At 38.0% G+C, this 16,606-nt stretch overlaps 1 protein-coding gene across 1 annotated transcript; it reads right to left on the bottom strand.

Moving 5' to 3' along the window:
* Positions 1 to 294: 294 nt before the first annotated feature.
* On the bottom strand, positions 295 to 6,395 carry LOC143446637 (serine O-succinyltransferase-like). The gene is made up of 10 exons (XM_076946374.1): positions 4,690 to 6,395; positions 3,844 to 3,958; positions 3,574 to 3,672; positions 3,285 to 3,397; positions 2,923 to 3,043; positions 2,690 to 2,769; positions 2,397 to 2,546; positions 2,046 to 2,226; positions 1,645 to 1,804; positions 295 to 1,413 (listed from the first exon to the last, which is right to left on the bottom strand). Exons 1-10 carry the CDS (start codon positions 4,923 to 4,925, stop codon positions 1,259 to 1,261), a joined length of 1,410 nt encoding a protein of 469 aa, XP_076802489.1. The 5' UTR covers positions 4,926 to 6,395; the 3' UTR covers positions 295 to 1,258.
* Positions 6,396 to 16,606: the final 10,211 nt, after the last annotated feature.

Genomic DNA, 16,606 nt, shown 5'->3' with positions numbered 1-16,606 from the left:
TAGACTTTACTGATAATGTGTGATATAATTCCTCAAATGTAACTTACTAATACACAATTGGTGTTGGAGTTCAACTGACCAGGACAAAATAATGAAAATAATCGCCTTCAGTTGTTCTACCCAGAACGACATAATGTTTTAACAGGACGGTGGTGCGTGGAATAATCTCAATATCAAAACGCGCAATGTAGTCATATTACCTAGTACCTACGGCGCCGTGTTTATGGAATGGACCGCGCTGTGCCACGAGCATTGCTTCTGTTCTGTTGAAGTTGGCTCCAACCAAACTGCACAAACAGCTCAAGTGTTTTAAAGCGGGTATTAGAACTTAATATTTTGATCACATTACAAAAATGAAACATTTCAAAGAATAAAAAAGGAAAAAAATTTCGCACGCATTCAACGAAATCCACCAAAAACATCTCCGAATCGTCGTCAAATCCGTCAGCTTTGGCATGAAAATAAGTGCAGGAAAGTCAAAAATAGAACAACTCATGAATTATAATTAGACACCGAGAAACAAGTCGATCGTTGGCACATTTAAGGATTACGACAACTGAATAATGTCGCGATTAGAAAGAGAATCCAACAAACACATGAAAATTAAACGCCGCTGTGTGGCACTATGGCGCTTAAATGCTGTCTCAGTGGTTTTCAATTGTTTGTATATTTTGTGGTAAAAGACTGTAGCACAAAGGGAACTGAAATCAATACAAGAATGCAGAGCCTAAAGCGAAATATCAATTCCAATGTCATTGAACGTAATCTGAAAGTAAGTAACAAACGATTAAAAACATTGAAAAATGCCATTTAAGAACAAGCTCATGAAATTCTATTAAGACTGTGACAAAACATCCACCAGCAAATTATTAATCAAAACCACAGTGACAGATTTATCGAATTACACGATCCTTTGCCGGCCACAATTGACTGATTGCTTGAAGTATAAAACGCATGTAACGAACTCATAAAATAGCAACAAAACGCATCAATGTATGCTGCAGTGCTGAACAACAGGCAGCATCGGGTACAAATAAAAGCGCCAGCTCGAAGCAACATAAACATAAACGGTTGGACGTAAAGTCGCCGGACAAACCCAGCGACTTAGAGCGCCCACCGGCGACTACGATTCTCGTCCCTTTTCGTTCACAACGACTCAGCCGACATCGTAACAACAGCTTACGCCAAACCACACAAACCAGTGTGTATCATACCAGTCCACTTAAAAGAAGAGTAGTGGTTTGCATTTTGTTTGCAACTACTCCGCGATTCGGTGTTTTGATAAATGTCCGTTCACCGCCATTTGTGTCTCCAAGAAACCCTTCAAAGCTGTGCCAATGTTGCTGAGGTCAAGCAGGAACGTATCGTGGCCGTATATCGAGTTGAGTTCGTAGTATGTAACGCTTTCATTACCTGCAAATGGTACAGAATTATTTAATCTGATACACATAGGCGGTAACAAACCGCTGGTGGCACAGCTAATATCAATAATATAGCGTTGAGCATAAACATAATAAATTCGCGTTTTATCCGATTTTTTTTACAACCATTTCGCTTTAAAACAACTACTGTATTAATATATTGATATTAAAAGTAAGAGTAAAAATGCCAGTTCCGATTATTTATTTCGCAAACAGTACTTACCAGCACGACGTAAGCCTTCGGCCAAGTCTCTTTGTTGTTGAACTGGAAATAGCATGTCAGTGGTGATGCCCATCACGAGGGTGGGGCATCTGACCCGATTAAGACCGTTTTTGTCCTCACAATCATCAAAGTACTCATTCAAATCAAAGAGATCCATCGCCTATACACGACAAGTGAATTTGAGTTAACAAAAGGTCGGCAAGCCGATAGCAAACAGCTACGGAAGTGCAAATAGTAGCGGGAACAATGCGGTAGACAACTGATCCCAAATCAACCTGTACTGGCGTGTATTTGACCTAATCTAAAATACCAGCATGCTTTTGAATTCTACTACTGCTGGCTCTACTGGTTTCGGTTAAGTTGGTGACGTGTCATGTAGTATAGCATAGAAACAAACTCACTTTTGACAAATAAAGCAAAGTGTTCGCGTCCAATTTGGTGGCGTACTGCACGCCCTGGTACTCAATGTATTGCTCTATTTCAAAATTGTGACACAAAGACGGTGGCTCGCCCGGGATTCGAACTCGGCCGAATCGTTTTTCCCACTCAATCCCACTTCGATATGTCATGGTCGCAATTTCTCTGAACAGAAATTGAATTTTCAAGTCACGAAAATGCCAAAAAATTTCATCCATGCCTTAACTTTTCGTGTAATACAAATTCTTGAAAATGTTCTTCATTCCTTAACCATTCTCTTCTATTCTTATTTTTGTTAATTGCAAACCTGCTTTAATCTAATTTTCTTCACCAACCTTGCCAGCTTGGTCCCCCTAAGAGGGTATTCCCCATCATAATAGTGACCCCTGTTCCAGATGGGGTCTTCCATGATACAGCGACGTTGCAGGTAGCGGAAAGCGATGGCAGTCGGGTGCGCCTTGGAGCTTGATGAAAGAGAGACAAGCCTGCAAAAGAAAAACGTTTCACTGGTTTCGCTTTATTTTTAGCGCGGATATGTTTATCTGCCAACAAAGCACCGAATATAATTTGCAACAATTTTAAAATATAATGGAATACATGAAGAAATTTTATTTGGAAAAGCCCCCACCTTGAAACCATTTCAGGATACAAAGCAGCCATGGTAACGGAACACATGCCACCTAGTGATGCTCCTACTGCAGCATAGAGCTAGAAAAAAGTTCGAAAAATAGCAAGTGAATTAAAATGCAACAAGTGAACTTAGCAAGAGCAGTCATGTTAGTTAGCTAAACGAAGACTACTATTACGAATCAGACAGTTAATGAATGAGGGTAAGGTAATAAGCTAATCAGTGTACGGTACCTTCTTTATGCCAAGGCTTTCGACAAGAATCTTTTGTACGGTGACCATATCTCTGACACTAACCATTGGAAAGTTAGTAGCATATTGCTTTTCGGTCAGTGGGTTAATAGATGAGGGACCACTGCATGAAACAAAGCTTTGTTTACTCTTTAACGATATGTTTGCTTTCACCTTAAACAAATTGATGCAATCTACATTTTTCTACGAAAGTATTTCTAAGTGAATATTCCACACAAGTAACAAGGTCATACATTACACTTTGACTCTATTGTTCCTCAATGCTTATTCAAACAAACCTCATCTGAACTTTGAGCGGAAGTAGGATGCTTAAATCAAGCAACTCATATTTGCAAAGCACTTACGTTGTGCCGTAACAACCCCCAAGTTGATTTGCACAGATGATGAAGAATTTGTTAGTGTCAAGGGCACACCCTGGACCAATAAACTTCTCCCACCAGCCTGGTAACTTATTGTCCTGGAGAAATATTTGGCTGTTAAACGTTAAATATTAGGTGCGGCACTTGTTACAAACAAGTTAAACTTGGTTGAACTTAGACCATGGCAAATCAATTTAATTAAACTAAATACTGCAATGTTGATGTTAATGAATGCAATTTAAGGATAATATGCAATAAAAATGTTTAAAATTACTTCTTGACTAGCGGCATGTGAGCTTGCTGACAAACCAGTGAAGAGAAGAATGGCATTACTTCTATCTTTATTCAAGGTTCCCCAAGTTTCATATGCAAGCTTTTGAAAAGTAAAAAATATATAATGAAATCTTGAAATTTAAATACAACATGACAACAACAGTTAAAAAAATCAATGATAAATTACATTCCCTCGATGAAAAGGAAAGTCATAAATTTCTTTAAAATGCGTAGTTAGATAGGAACTAGCATCGAGTAGTTTTATTCCAACCTCAAACTCAGGAAGAAGTCCTCCGTTGTAGTAAAACTTATAAGGTTCCTTGCAGATAAACAATCTGTACCCCCCTTTAATCTTTTGATAATTTGGTTCAGGTCCATCAATGAACCTAAAAATAAATAAAATTTAGTAAAAATTAGCAAAAGGCAGATGAAAAACTTTTTACCATTAGATTTGGTTGGTAACCTAGTAACCCTGCTTTTGTAAAACATTGTAAACTTAATACGGAACTTGAATACTGCTGAAAAACAAATAATCCGACAAACAATTATTATTAAACCAAATTTAAGTTTTACAATTTTTTTGAAAAAGTTCTTTACTTGCACAGAAAATGTTTACCACTAAAATAACTTAATGTTTTTGCATAACATGTTATGCACATATTAGTCATTATCAATCAAATGTGCTAATGCAACTCCAACTAAGTCTAATACAGCAATTAATCCAAAGTTATGGGGAAAAAATTTCTTAACATTAATTCAACACAAGAATTAAACAAGTAACCTAAAGCTTAAAAAAGTAAACAAACATACAGACACACAAGCCACCACACAGTAGAGATATTTTTAAAACAATGAGCTTATGCATAAGACCAATTGCAAACAATGACGGTAAAAATTACACAGTCACATAACCAAGAAATTTTTGGTGAACATGTACAAGTACCCAACCATGTCAAAGTAAGCAAGTAGTACAACGTCAAAATGACAAAGTGAATTGTGACATCAAAATTATAGAACTTGAGGTAGCTTGCTGGTTGTGCTACTTGTGGGTTTTTGCACTAGAACCGAAGTTTTAACTAGTAAGCTTACTAGACCAAACTGTAAACTAAAATCCTACCTTTTGTTGAGGCAAGGGAAGTCAAAATTGCTGCCTCGAAATTCCAATTTTGGTTCATCTTCTGGTGTTTTGAGTTCTTCAATAAATTTCTCGTCTACTTGGCTTCCATGCTCGCAAGACTCGCTGTGATGAAAGTTTTTACTCGCGAACAACTGAACTGGAATTTTCAAACTTCCACCAAAGACGGATGAAAGTGTACGCACTAAGTTTGGCCGTATCAAATTTCTTGCATTCATGGCTACAATTTCAGGCAACCGTTTTGCTAATTTTTGAAAATATTACTTCAGGGCTGAGCATTTTTATATACGGAAACATTTTTTTGCCGATTTCCTACAAAAGCGAAAGAAACCGGCTTATGCAATCGCAAAGTGCTAGTCATTGTTTACACGCGTGACTAGCTAGGCGTTTTTTGCTGAATCACGCTGACGTCAAAGAAGAAAAGCTCAGCATGAACAGAGTACGAAGGGCGCAGCCGAAAAATTCGTCCACTGTCTTTAGAAGAATATGAATAAAATATGGAACATTTACCGTGTTATTTTGGAAAATTCAGCTGTTAAGAAAAGGCAAACAACATTTGAAATAAGCTTGAAAGCTCAACAGTGAATTACTGTACTCATATACTTTTTATTCGGCATGTCTCGTAAACATTTCAAAAGCCTCATTGCGTTTTACAAGCTGTAAAGCAAGGACAAAAAGCAGTAAAAGTGAGCGGCCTGCTTGCAAGAGAGAAAGCGTTATTATGTCCTTCCAACAAACTCGGAAAATACAGCCCTGCTTGTAACATGGCCGTCAACAACTTCAAAAAGGATTTACCAGAAACCGGTCGTAGTTTCCCCTGATCAAAATCTTATGCACATTTGGAGGGCACCCGCTCGTAAACAACCGATTGTACGAAATTTAATGCTGAGTTTTATGTGCATTAAGTGGTGACGTACATAGCGACATGACTGGCACGCAGCGACCGCGTGGTCAGTGCGTGCGCGGCCGAATGACGAGTGTATGGCTTACGAAGGAACTAGCGAAGGTTTCCAATTCCTGCAAAGACTAAAATTACCTGTATTTCGTGCAAATACGATATGAGTTCTCGTCTGCCAAATTTTGTTTTTATTAGATTTAATTGTAGTTAAAATAGTTCTGTTTGTTGATACAGTGGTTCTTGTTTTGTCAAGCTACGACAAGGCTAGCACTGGACTATTTGCTCCCCACAGTCAAAGGCGAAAGATAAACTATACGAGTTGAATGTTTTCTGCTTACGGAACATGAAGCTGCTAAAACTGATCATAAACATTCTCACGCCGATAAAATTAACTCCCGCTTTTTTTAATTTACGCCAAAAGAAAAATTTGACTTGATTCTTTCTGCAAGATTCGTGTTTTTGAGGAAAGCATGATATAACATTCTTTCCCCGTAGTCGTAAACAAAAGATACAAAGCCATACGAAACGAAAATGGTTCAAAATAGTTGGCTGTAATCGGCTTTCAGTTTGTTCCCAAAGTGCACATCTTTCCCAATGGACCCAGATTGCCTTTTAACGGGTTGACTCTGGACTTTGTACCGATGCAAACGTCTAGTAAAAATTTCTAAATATTGACATCAAATAGCGCTTATAAGACCATGCTGAACTGCTGGGAGACGACTGATAAACACGTTACGTAAGAAGTCAACAGAAAAAGTTAAAGTCACCGTGATTATCCATATCACGTGGTAAATAACCAAGTAGGCAAAGTTTGCCACGGTTTTCAAAACTCTTGCGAATTAAGCAGTTAATTTATCCGCCTACAATCAACTGGAATAGAATTTATGACCAATTCTTTGATTTCTATAGATTTTCTTAAGCGATCCTTGTTTTTGTCTGTATAGAAACAAAATTATTTGTCAGCGTTCGCTCATAAGAAGCTAATACACCCTGTCTAAAATGTTACAATTTAAATAAATCGAGCAAGGCATATATGAACTTGATATCTAACACAAGATCAAAGATGCAATTATATCTAATATTGCTAAAACAAATTTGGCACTAGATGCATCTGGGAGAATTTATGTAAATATTGATAAATTATTGCTGAGTAACCTACTGGCTACTGTTTTCCGTGTTTAAACACGATCGCAATCGATCGATCGATCGAAATCTAAACTAATTTTAATTTAAGGTACTCATAAGTTGTCATAACTACAAGCTTATGTTAAGAATTTTGCCCCAAAATAGGACAAAGTATAACCAGCCTATGTTCGTTTTTTAAATTGTTACTTTATTGAGCGAAACACGGCTTATAAATCATTACCGTGTAAAATGAGAGAACTTCGAAACCTTTTCAACATACTGCTTCCTCTATGCCTTATGAAGTGTTTCTTCACCTTTCTTACATTCAAAATAGCTTTATAGCAACGAGCGCAAATAACAACGCAGCTCGCTTGTGATGCAATTGATAAGGGTTAATTAGCCTATAACAAACCCTTTGGGTAATCTTAGCTTAGGATATTTAAGTAGATATTCACTGATAGGTTTATGTCAATGGAAGTGCACCGGGAATTTCAAATTCCATGCAATAAAACTATATACGTGCGTTAAATTAGTTTGCAAATAATCGTTTTTTTCTTTGGCCAGCAGGTTGACGTCAAGCTTAGATTAAACTGCTACTACCCTTAAAGTTTATAACACTACTCACTCCCAGCTAAAACACGCAGCAAAAAGTTGTAATAAAACGACAAATTACCACATCTAAATAGGCCATCAGGCCATCAGTCCATCATGACTAAAAGAGGGAGTTTTGGCAAGCTTTCAACCGAGGTCCGGGCTATTAACTTGCATACACATTTCCCAAATTACATGAGAACAACATTAAGCACTGATACTGAGAAATATGATTTTTTAATGAAATGTGGCCGGTTAAAACTGCTCAGCAGCAAAAGTGTGAAAGTAAAACCGCTAAATTGTTTTCAATTATGGCGCATTGACAACTTTCTTATTGATTTAAATATTTCCACGACCCCATTTTGTTTGTTTGACTCCTCTAAATCCAATTTCAAGTTGGGAACCAGCAATTGGCTTTTTGATTCATTCTATAGTTAATACAGCATGGATCAGCAATTTCAAGGTCAGGATATATTTCTCTTCCCGACCAACATTAAATCAATCCTGTACCTCTGATAAAAATGTGAGAAATTTTGAAACACTAACTTACACGGGTGGCAAATTATTGTTCAACAGCGACGTCTATGCATGAAAAAAATCTACACTCTATAGCTGGCCTACTCATCACAACATACCAGCGAGGTGGCGCTAAATCGTTGAGTGTAGAATACAATCTCAATTATTCTTTGTCAACACCAAGTGGTCAAATGTGTTATATTGTGCAATGCGGTTCTGAATTTCGTCGCAGAATTGTTATTGCTAGATTTGAATCGCGTCGTGCTGCGATCATCATGATGTGATTGTGAACCAATAATAAGCTGATTAAATACTGAAATTATTACGGAATATTTCGGAATAAATTTAGAAAAAATTACTCAACTATCTTGGCCTCGTAAACCATTAGGTATAAATTAGAAGGGTCAGGGCTATTCAGAACCCGCTTTATTCCTATTTTGATGTTTCCTTTCGGTATCGATCTTTGAAGTGCAAGTTGTGTGTGATGCCACAAGTACATACATATGGTTGGGTTACCAAAGCGGCAACTGGGGCACGTGCCCCTTTTCACACAGGGCTTTGAAGCAGGCGTAAATGTTAAATTGCTCCAGATCCGAAGCTCTGTTTTATCATAAATTAGCTCCCGCTCCGGAGCTCATTGATACCACTGCTCCGGCTCCATTACGTCAAAAACTGAGGTTTAAGGATGAACGCTCAACTTGGAATATCTAGCTCAATGGGTCAGTCAGTAGTCAGTACCATCTGTTGCAGCTATGAACATGTGACTGCTCTGCTGTCAAATCCCCAGCAACGTGGTTAGTTAGAAAAGGTGGCGCTAAAGAGGTAACAATCTTCAATGTGAAGGGTTGCTGTTAAATTATGTGAATTCAGCCAATAGCAGTAGCATAGCATCTTATGAAATCCATCGGAGCCGGAGCTATTTGTCAAACAACTGGCTCCAGCTCCTGCTCCAGCTCCATTTGAATTTCACGTAGAGCTCTGGCTCCAGCTCCAACTCCGTTGAAAATGCACGGGTCCGGGGCTTCGGCTCTTTGCTCCGGCTCCGGATCCAAAGCCCTGCTTTTCAGGACCCCGCCTTTCTAGCTGTTTAAATTCCGGCATGCGGAAAATACAGACAGCTTAAACTCAAACACACATTAAAATTAAAAAATAAATTTAACATTTTACAGTTAAGTTACAAGAGATTTGCGAATCGTGATACCATTTTGAAAACGTTCAACATGGAATATATAAATACAGTCGAAAATCCATAACCCTGGCGGCCCTTAATCCGCCACTGCGCATACAATCTTGTAACTCGAGCTTAGTCGGTGTTACCTATCATCCAACATGAACCTGATCTCCCAACACCTTGCGTGGCAACTTACTCCGACTATAGGTGGTCGAAGCAGTGAATCATTGCGACGGTATGTCCAGAAATAGCAATAATTGTAACAGCAATTTTTGTCCACGTTTTCTTAACGAAATTGTGAATCATTTTGCGGTTGAGGTTTTGGTGGTTTTCCCTGTTAAAAGGTACCATTTTATCGCATAGGATTACCTAAAAGCACTTTGGTAATATTTTACGCTTTAATGGGCGTAAAGGAAAACAAAAAATATATAGATGGTAATCGGTGTCGTTAAGAAGAACGTACAGAGCAGAAATGTGCTGAAACATTGTGTATAACTGCTGCAGTTTTTTATGTTTATTTGATCACATAAGTTAATTGTCACGAAGCCTTTGTTGTTTTTAAATACTTTGTTTAATTGATTGCCTTGTATTACACCTCCTGCGCTATACTGCGGCACGAAATTTTTGGAGGAAAATCGCTAATAGGCGCACGCACTCAATACCCGAATAGTTTTTTCGTCGCTTCAGTTATATTCATAAAATTTTCAGCATAAATGAACAAGATACAGAGCAACCTATAGACTGTTTTTTCCGGCAAATAATATTAGTATTAGTTAATGACGGTCAGCTGTACCACTTTACCTGATTAATCTTCTTATTCAGTTATACCCATATTCAGGGATACCCAGTACCCAATGTCACGCAATTTGTTTTGTACATTTTTTAAAACTCTTAGAGTTTTTTTTACCTTTTCCTCTAAATTCATAGTTAGAGACTAACGACTTTTATTCGTTAAAATTCGGAAAAAGACAAAAATAGCGACACAAGACCAAGATATTTTACCATGAACTGCACGCAATGTTACCTAAGACGCTACTGTCTACAAAACGTCAAGTGTGGGTCTCTGAGAACGGATTTACAGTCGATTTTGAAAGTCGACATCAAAGGTAATCTATGTTTACGTTGTCTGCAAATAAGTTGTTACATCACAAGAGAAATAAAATTCCGCTTCCCATATTTTATTTGGTGAGTATGGAACATACCTGTATAGGATAATTACTAAGAATAAAGCACTGTTCATATTGCCAACAATTTGTCATGTTCTTGAGGTAAGTATATGCAGAAGGATCTAAATTACTGGGAATACTTACTGATGGTCGTTTCTATGAGAAGCTACACAGCCCAAAACTAATTCTAATGTATAGTAAAATGCCATCAAGGCACATCAGCCATTCCGAAAACATCATCGCTGCGTGTTTGGTCAACAGCGTGTGTACTCTCTTGTCATTCTGCCGGGTTAGATCCAGCCAGCTGTTTGCCAGCAACTGCGGCTACAAGTTTGCTTGAACAGCAGTCGGCCTGTATGGCCTTGTGGTAATGTGTCGGTGTCGCACGATGTTTTTGGTTGATAGTGATTGCCGCTAATGGACGACACCTGTAATGATACATGCTCCGTTGGCCACACGTCCGACCTTGTTTGTCACCGATTTTGTAAATGGATGAATTTTGTTTTTACCGGTGAAATCGAGATGACAGTATTTGTAATTTTTTTGCAGCAATTTTGCCTAGCGCTATTTTTTATATTGCTTTGTTTTTTTTTTTCCTTTTTGTATCTTGGAGATAAAGTTTTCTAGACAGAACAACTTTTTTGCTAGATTGTGGACTTGAAAAAACGTCGCTTCCATTATCGAAAACAAAACAGCCATATAGTGGACATATGACAACAATAAGAGGCAAAACCCGGCAATAAAATCTTTACTTTTTTGGTAGCTTTCGGTTTCCGACGTAGACCCAGCTGGTTTTAAAGGACGGAAAGAAATGTTGCGACTTGGGTGGACCTAGAACCCCGGCATCTGTGTTTTGGGTCAACTTCCCGCAACAAACTGGCACGTTCCATTCAGGAAGAACTTGTTTAAAATCACGATGTACAAAGATTGAAGAGATTAGCAAGAAGAGTGATGCTTTGTGGCCCGTTGGGTGGCCGCTAAACGTTGTCCAAGTTACGCTTTTCTGAATTTGAATGAATTAATATCACTTTGTCTTTGATGATCTGCCTGATTTGCAGATGACCACATTTAATCCTGTTTTTGTAACGACCTTCCAATGACTGAAAATGCTAATTGACATCCATTATGCGTAATGCTTTAAATGAAATATACCAATGATAAATTACCAATGACAAAATCTGTTTTTACTTTGAAGTAAACAGGAAGTATGAAATATATTGAAGCATATATCTATACAATTACACATAAAACCGATGTAGCTGGTGCTTTAATAGCTACGAATAAGAAAACGGTTTAAAGATTGGTTAATCATTAATGGAAATAACTTTTTCGGTTAATTTGAAGAAATTCGGTTCAGATTCCACTTCATGCAACCCGCGCTTTTTTGCGTCATCGACTTGTTTCAACAGTTTTCAAAACAAAATCGGCAAATTTTTTCAATTGCAAAATTCCAGCGAAAAACCGCAGATCTCAATTACCGGACGGACGCGCTTTGATATTTGACACTCCGCTTAACTTATCAAGTCCCGAAGAAGTGGTATAGCGGCCGGGATGTGATTTTGCGGCGCTGTCTCGGCCCGCAATGCGTTTGGCGTGTCGCATTTAGCGCTTTAAGATGAAATTGAGCGAAACAAAGCTTTTTTAATGTACCACTCTTTTCTTTAACTCCTTAAAACAGGATTACAAAAAATAAGCCGAAATGAACAAGACCAGGCCCGACAAGTTTGTCATTCGCTCAAAACAGTTTCAACTCAATCTGACTCATCCCAGCCTTTGAGTGCACTGCCGCTAATTTCTCAAGTCGGTAAACAATAGAATTCCAAAAAGCTTGGTGCCTTCCTCTTCGAATCCACTGAAAAACATGTATCGTTTTGCCCTTAACTGACGGCCCTTTAAAGTAGTTCCCAACAAAACGGGGCTAATCTTGACCCTTTTTAACCCAATTATACTGTTGTCTTACAGGTTGTACATAAATAAATGTACTTAGTAACAGCTACACGACGCCACTGTGACCTTTTCTCCTTACAACTTGTATTATGTTTGTTTCCAGGCGTTTAATTAATGCGTCTTTAAGCTGACGGATGGACAGTAACCTAAGACGAAGGCAGCCGGTTATCTGACGCAATTTCTTCCTCTGAAAATTGCAAACGGGAAAACGTACTTAGCGCCGAACACATCAATTAAAATTTTTTGTAATGTTTTGATGACTTTCTTGTTAATGAGCTTCCTATGTGATTTTTTCAAATAACTTTTATATTTCAAATATGGTGCATTATCAAAATTATCATGTTTACGTTCAGTGGTTAAAACTATAACCCCAAATTTTAGATGTAAGTTTTGCCAAGCGGCAAGTGTACCACTGACTGTAAGATTGCATTCAGGCACTCGTCGGTATGTATCTTAACGTTAAAATAGACCAATGGCGTATGCAGAAAATTTTCAAGTGGATAGTTTAATTAGGTCACAAAATACATTTAATGCTAAATGTATAGCACATTTTACTTGTAAATGCCAATAAAAAAGAAAGGATTTAACCCCAAAACTTGACCCCCAAACTCCAAACATTTAACCCCCTTGCGAAAGCCAATGAAAGGGAACAGACATCTAAAACAAGCCCCCCTTTAACCCACCTCTGCAGCGTTGGCTTTATCTCTCTATCTGTTCTAAGTGGGGTCGAGCCAGATAAAGACTTCTTGCTTGCGCCTTTTGTTTAGACTCACAATGGAAAGCGGTCGTCTGCAGTGTTTAGTAAATCTTGCTACCATTAATTTTCAAATTTGACTTGTTGGGTATGCAAACTCGATAGCTCTCTCTACTTAACGTAGAGAGTGGCTTAAAATTTAGAAGCCCTAGTTTGCTATAAAGATATTTTTAGAGTTGTATTTAAGACATTGAATAAATTCTCTTTTAAAATCGGTTCAAAACTCTTTACAGTCTAATTTCACTACTTGTATTGCGTTAACAATGTATTGTATAGTTGTCTTTAAAGCAGCAGTATTGTACTTAAACTTGCTGCGTGACTTCATAACAAGTTATGAACACGAAATACAAGTCAAACGTTTAGAGGCGTCAGTCTACTACCAAGAACGAATCTCCACTTACGGTAGAATAATTTTCCACTAGATTGCAAGTTATCGACCAGAAATAAAAATGGCGGAATTGTAATTTTTATTTTCGGTCGTAACCTCGCACGTGAAGACTGATTACGTCACCACCAGACCAGGACGAATATTTGACAGGTTACGTAGGGTCAAAGTGGTATGGAAGTTTTTGTTCCAGTTTGTTTATTTGCAATTTTGCTTTCACTCAACGATCTTTCAGCAATTTGCCGAAGAATAGTTTTATTGTTCGAAATTTTCACCTCGTTGAAATGAACGCAGACTCGCAGAGGTACACTTCGCCGGGTATCCGCGAGTCGGGTTACTTTCAACTCGTTCCCGTGGGCGACATAATATGATTTTTGCAACAAATTAAACAGCACCGCGCCTATTTTGCACAAAACACTTCCTGCTTGCTCGCTTCAAGTTTTCCAATGAAATTCAACCTGGCGCCAGAGTAGGTCTGTGACGTCACACATTTCTCTGGCGACGATGGTCACACGTGACTGAAAAGACTTTTGGAGTAATCGTGTAAGTTTTTGACATGATAAATTAGGGGTTAAATCTCTTTGTGACAAGCTCGCAAGCTGCCCGATTATTAGGCAACTAAAACGACTCAATTAGGAGGTTAATAACGATAACAATGTATATTGCATTGTAAAAATGTTTTTGTTGTCAAACACAAAACCTTTACAGGACATTACCAAATTTATTTTTATTGACAAAAAGCATTGGCTCGGTAACGACAAATTGTAACAGAATTGACAACCCCAGACAATTTAATTTCAAAGTTACGCCCAATTGCATTGTGCTGTCACAATAGAAAAGGTTACTATCGGTTACAAAACATCAGTTACGTCATCGTCCTCATAGCGCGTGATATGAAATGGGTTGATCTGTAAAAATTTGCCGCTTGAAGTTTATTTAGTTTAGTGTGGTTTGATTTGATAAAATAGGAGATTACGTATAAACTGTCTTGTTCTACCTGTCTGGAAAGATTAATTAGTTATGACAGAAAATTAAATTTTTCAAGATTTCCACGTAACGTCTACACTCTACACCATGTACACACAAAAATTAGGTGATTCCGAGTGATTGAGTAGATTTTATTTCTACCCACAATCACAACCTGTCCATTTATGATCAGTTTTAACAAGTTCTCTGGCAACTTTCTTGTCATTACCTACTGCCGCCAATCTTGGTAAATCCTTTCATAAAGCATGGTATGGTGATCTTTGTCTTCGGACTAAAGAAAGTTTTTGCACGACTTGAATCCGCCGATGATTCTTCTTCGCTCGACCCCTAATTACCGAACCTGCCTCTGTGCAAGTTCCGATTGACACACATTTTTTTTTTGCTTTTTGATTTTTTATATCGTCTTGGACGAATTTAGAACACCAGGTCCACTGAACGGGAGCAAGTGTCGTCAATGCCTTGCCCAAGAGCATTACAAGTTACACCGGTATGGCGTCACTGGGAATCGAACACGGAACATGAGCAGCATTATTGCGATGCCAGCGCTCAAAGAACGAGGAGAGGTGAAGCGATGGATTAAAGGTTACTGAAAGAAAATATCGTTATAAATTATGATGTAATTGTAAAGGTTGAATTTATTGTGACGTTCTTCAACGTATGAATGGCTTTTGTCGGTTGTACACTAAAATGCTACTGTGATGTAGTTGTAATTGGTTAAGCAATTTGCATTTTGTTTTATCTTTTAACTTTTCCAAACAAATTAAAAGAAATGGATCAATTTGATGAATTATTTTAACTGACAAGTGATCAGGAAAACGCAATAAGTTTAAGTTCAGATTTTTAATGATCGTTTTAAGGCAAGAGGGAGTCTGCAGCAATATTCAAAATGAACCCAATCGCAACTGGGAATTGTAGTTTCCTCATACAACATGGCTGTGTACTTTTACCTGTCTTTCACATTCAACTAACTGTTAAGCGACGTTCCACCGTCGCTTTGTTTTTGCCATACACACCAGGTGTTTGCCAGGTGCTTCAGTTGACCATTGTTGACGCCTTGCTACGTAATAATAGCTCTCGAAACGCTCAGTGCACAAGTTTATTACAACGTCATAATAACCTGCCATTGTGACGCTGACAAAATAGAGCTAACGACAGAGTTGCGAACGAACAGAAAGTTTTACAAAATATTCTCTCGGGGAGCCTTTGATCTTCGGAATATTGGTAATTTAAATGAACCTCGACTGGCGTGATAATTTTTGTAAAAACTACGTCAAAGCAAATTTGCTGGGTGGATAATACTAAATCATATACACCTCAGGCACAATTGCTCGCTTACACCACACCTTTGTTGCAGAATGAAACAACTGTGATTTTGGGGTACTCAGAGCGCCCACGCATTACCCCTATCCCGTGTATTTAAACCGACAGAAAACCGGGTTTTATCCCAGGCCCGGCGTGAGAACCGTGGGTGACGTCACCAAGACAATTGCGTGAAGAAATGGGAAAATTTACGGCGGCCTGTAAGGCTTAAAAATTCATCGCTAATCTTTAGGAGTCTAGTTCACTTATATATGCACGTTGGTTTGAAGGTCGGAAAGGGAGGCGTTGTGACGTCATAAATATATTAATGAAATACTCGATTCTGACAATGGCGTGCAAAAGAGAGCAAAAAAGATTGTTAGTTCGAATAGAAACAATGTTTATCTATATATGAAAAGTTTTTAGTAAACTCGGCAAGAAAAAGTTTGAAACCTACTATACCTGACACGGTGTACTATACCTGATACTGTGGAGTAACTAAAAATTAAAACCCTTTCTCACGGGTGCATATCTTACGTATGTAATATTTGTTCAACTCACAAACGTATGAATCAACGGGCGTAAGATTGGCTGCCGACACCTTCCACTCATGATGAAAGTCAGAAACGGTAAAAAACATAAATTTTTACAACTATTATATCATTTTATTTTGGCGATTTTAATATTTCGTTCCCAGGCATCAAAGAAAATCATCAAATCACGTCATAAGTAAAGTTTTTATGTCATAATAGCAAGGTTTTCGTTTGATGTTTTAATAGGGTTGCATATGTGTGCTTCGATGACATGACGAATTCATAACGTCTTCGTCTGTCACGCGAAGTAGCGTGCTCAAATTTTAATGGTTCGACAAATTCCGGACAACAAACATAACGAATTACTCGCGTTAGAATGTGCGGCAAGTTAAAACTGGCGATTATACTGTAGAGCTAAAAACACGCTTCCTTGAATAAACGGAAACTGTTTTGAATCCAATACTAGTTTCAATAGGTCTGTGTAAATAAGTGTGCACTTTTGCTTTTCTGCTGTGCTAGCTTATGCC

The sequence above is a fragment of the Clavelina lepadiformis genome, chromosome 2 (genome assembly GCF_947623445.1).
Source record: "Clavelina lepadiformis chromosome 2, kaClaLepa1.1, whole genome shotgun sequence".
Taxonomy (NCBI): Eukaryota; Metazoa; Chordata; class Ascidiacea; order Aplousobranchia; family Clavelinidae; genus Clavelina; species Clavelina lepadiformis.
Note: the sequence above shows the minus strand (reverse complement) of the source record. Positions and strands in the feature narration are given on the sequence as shown.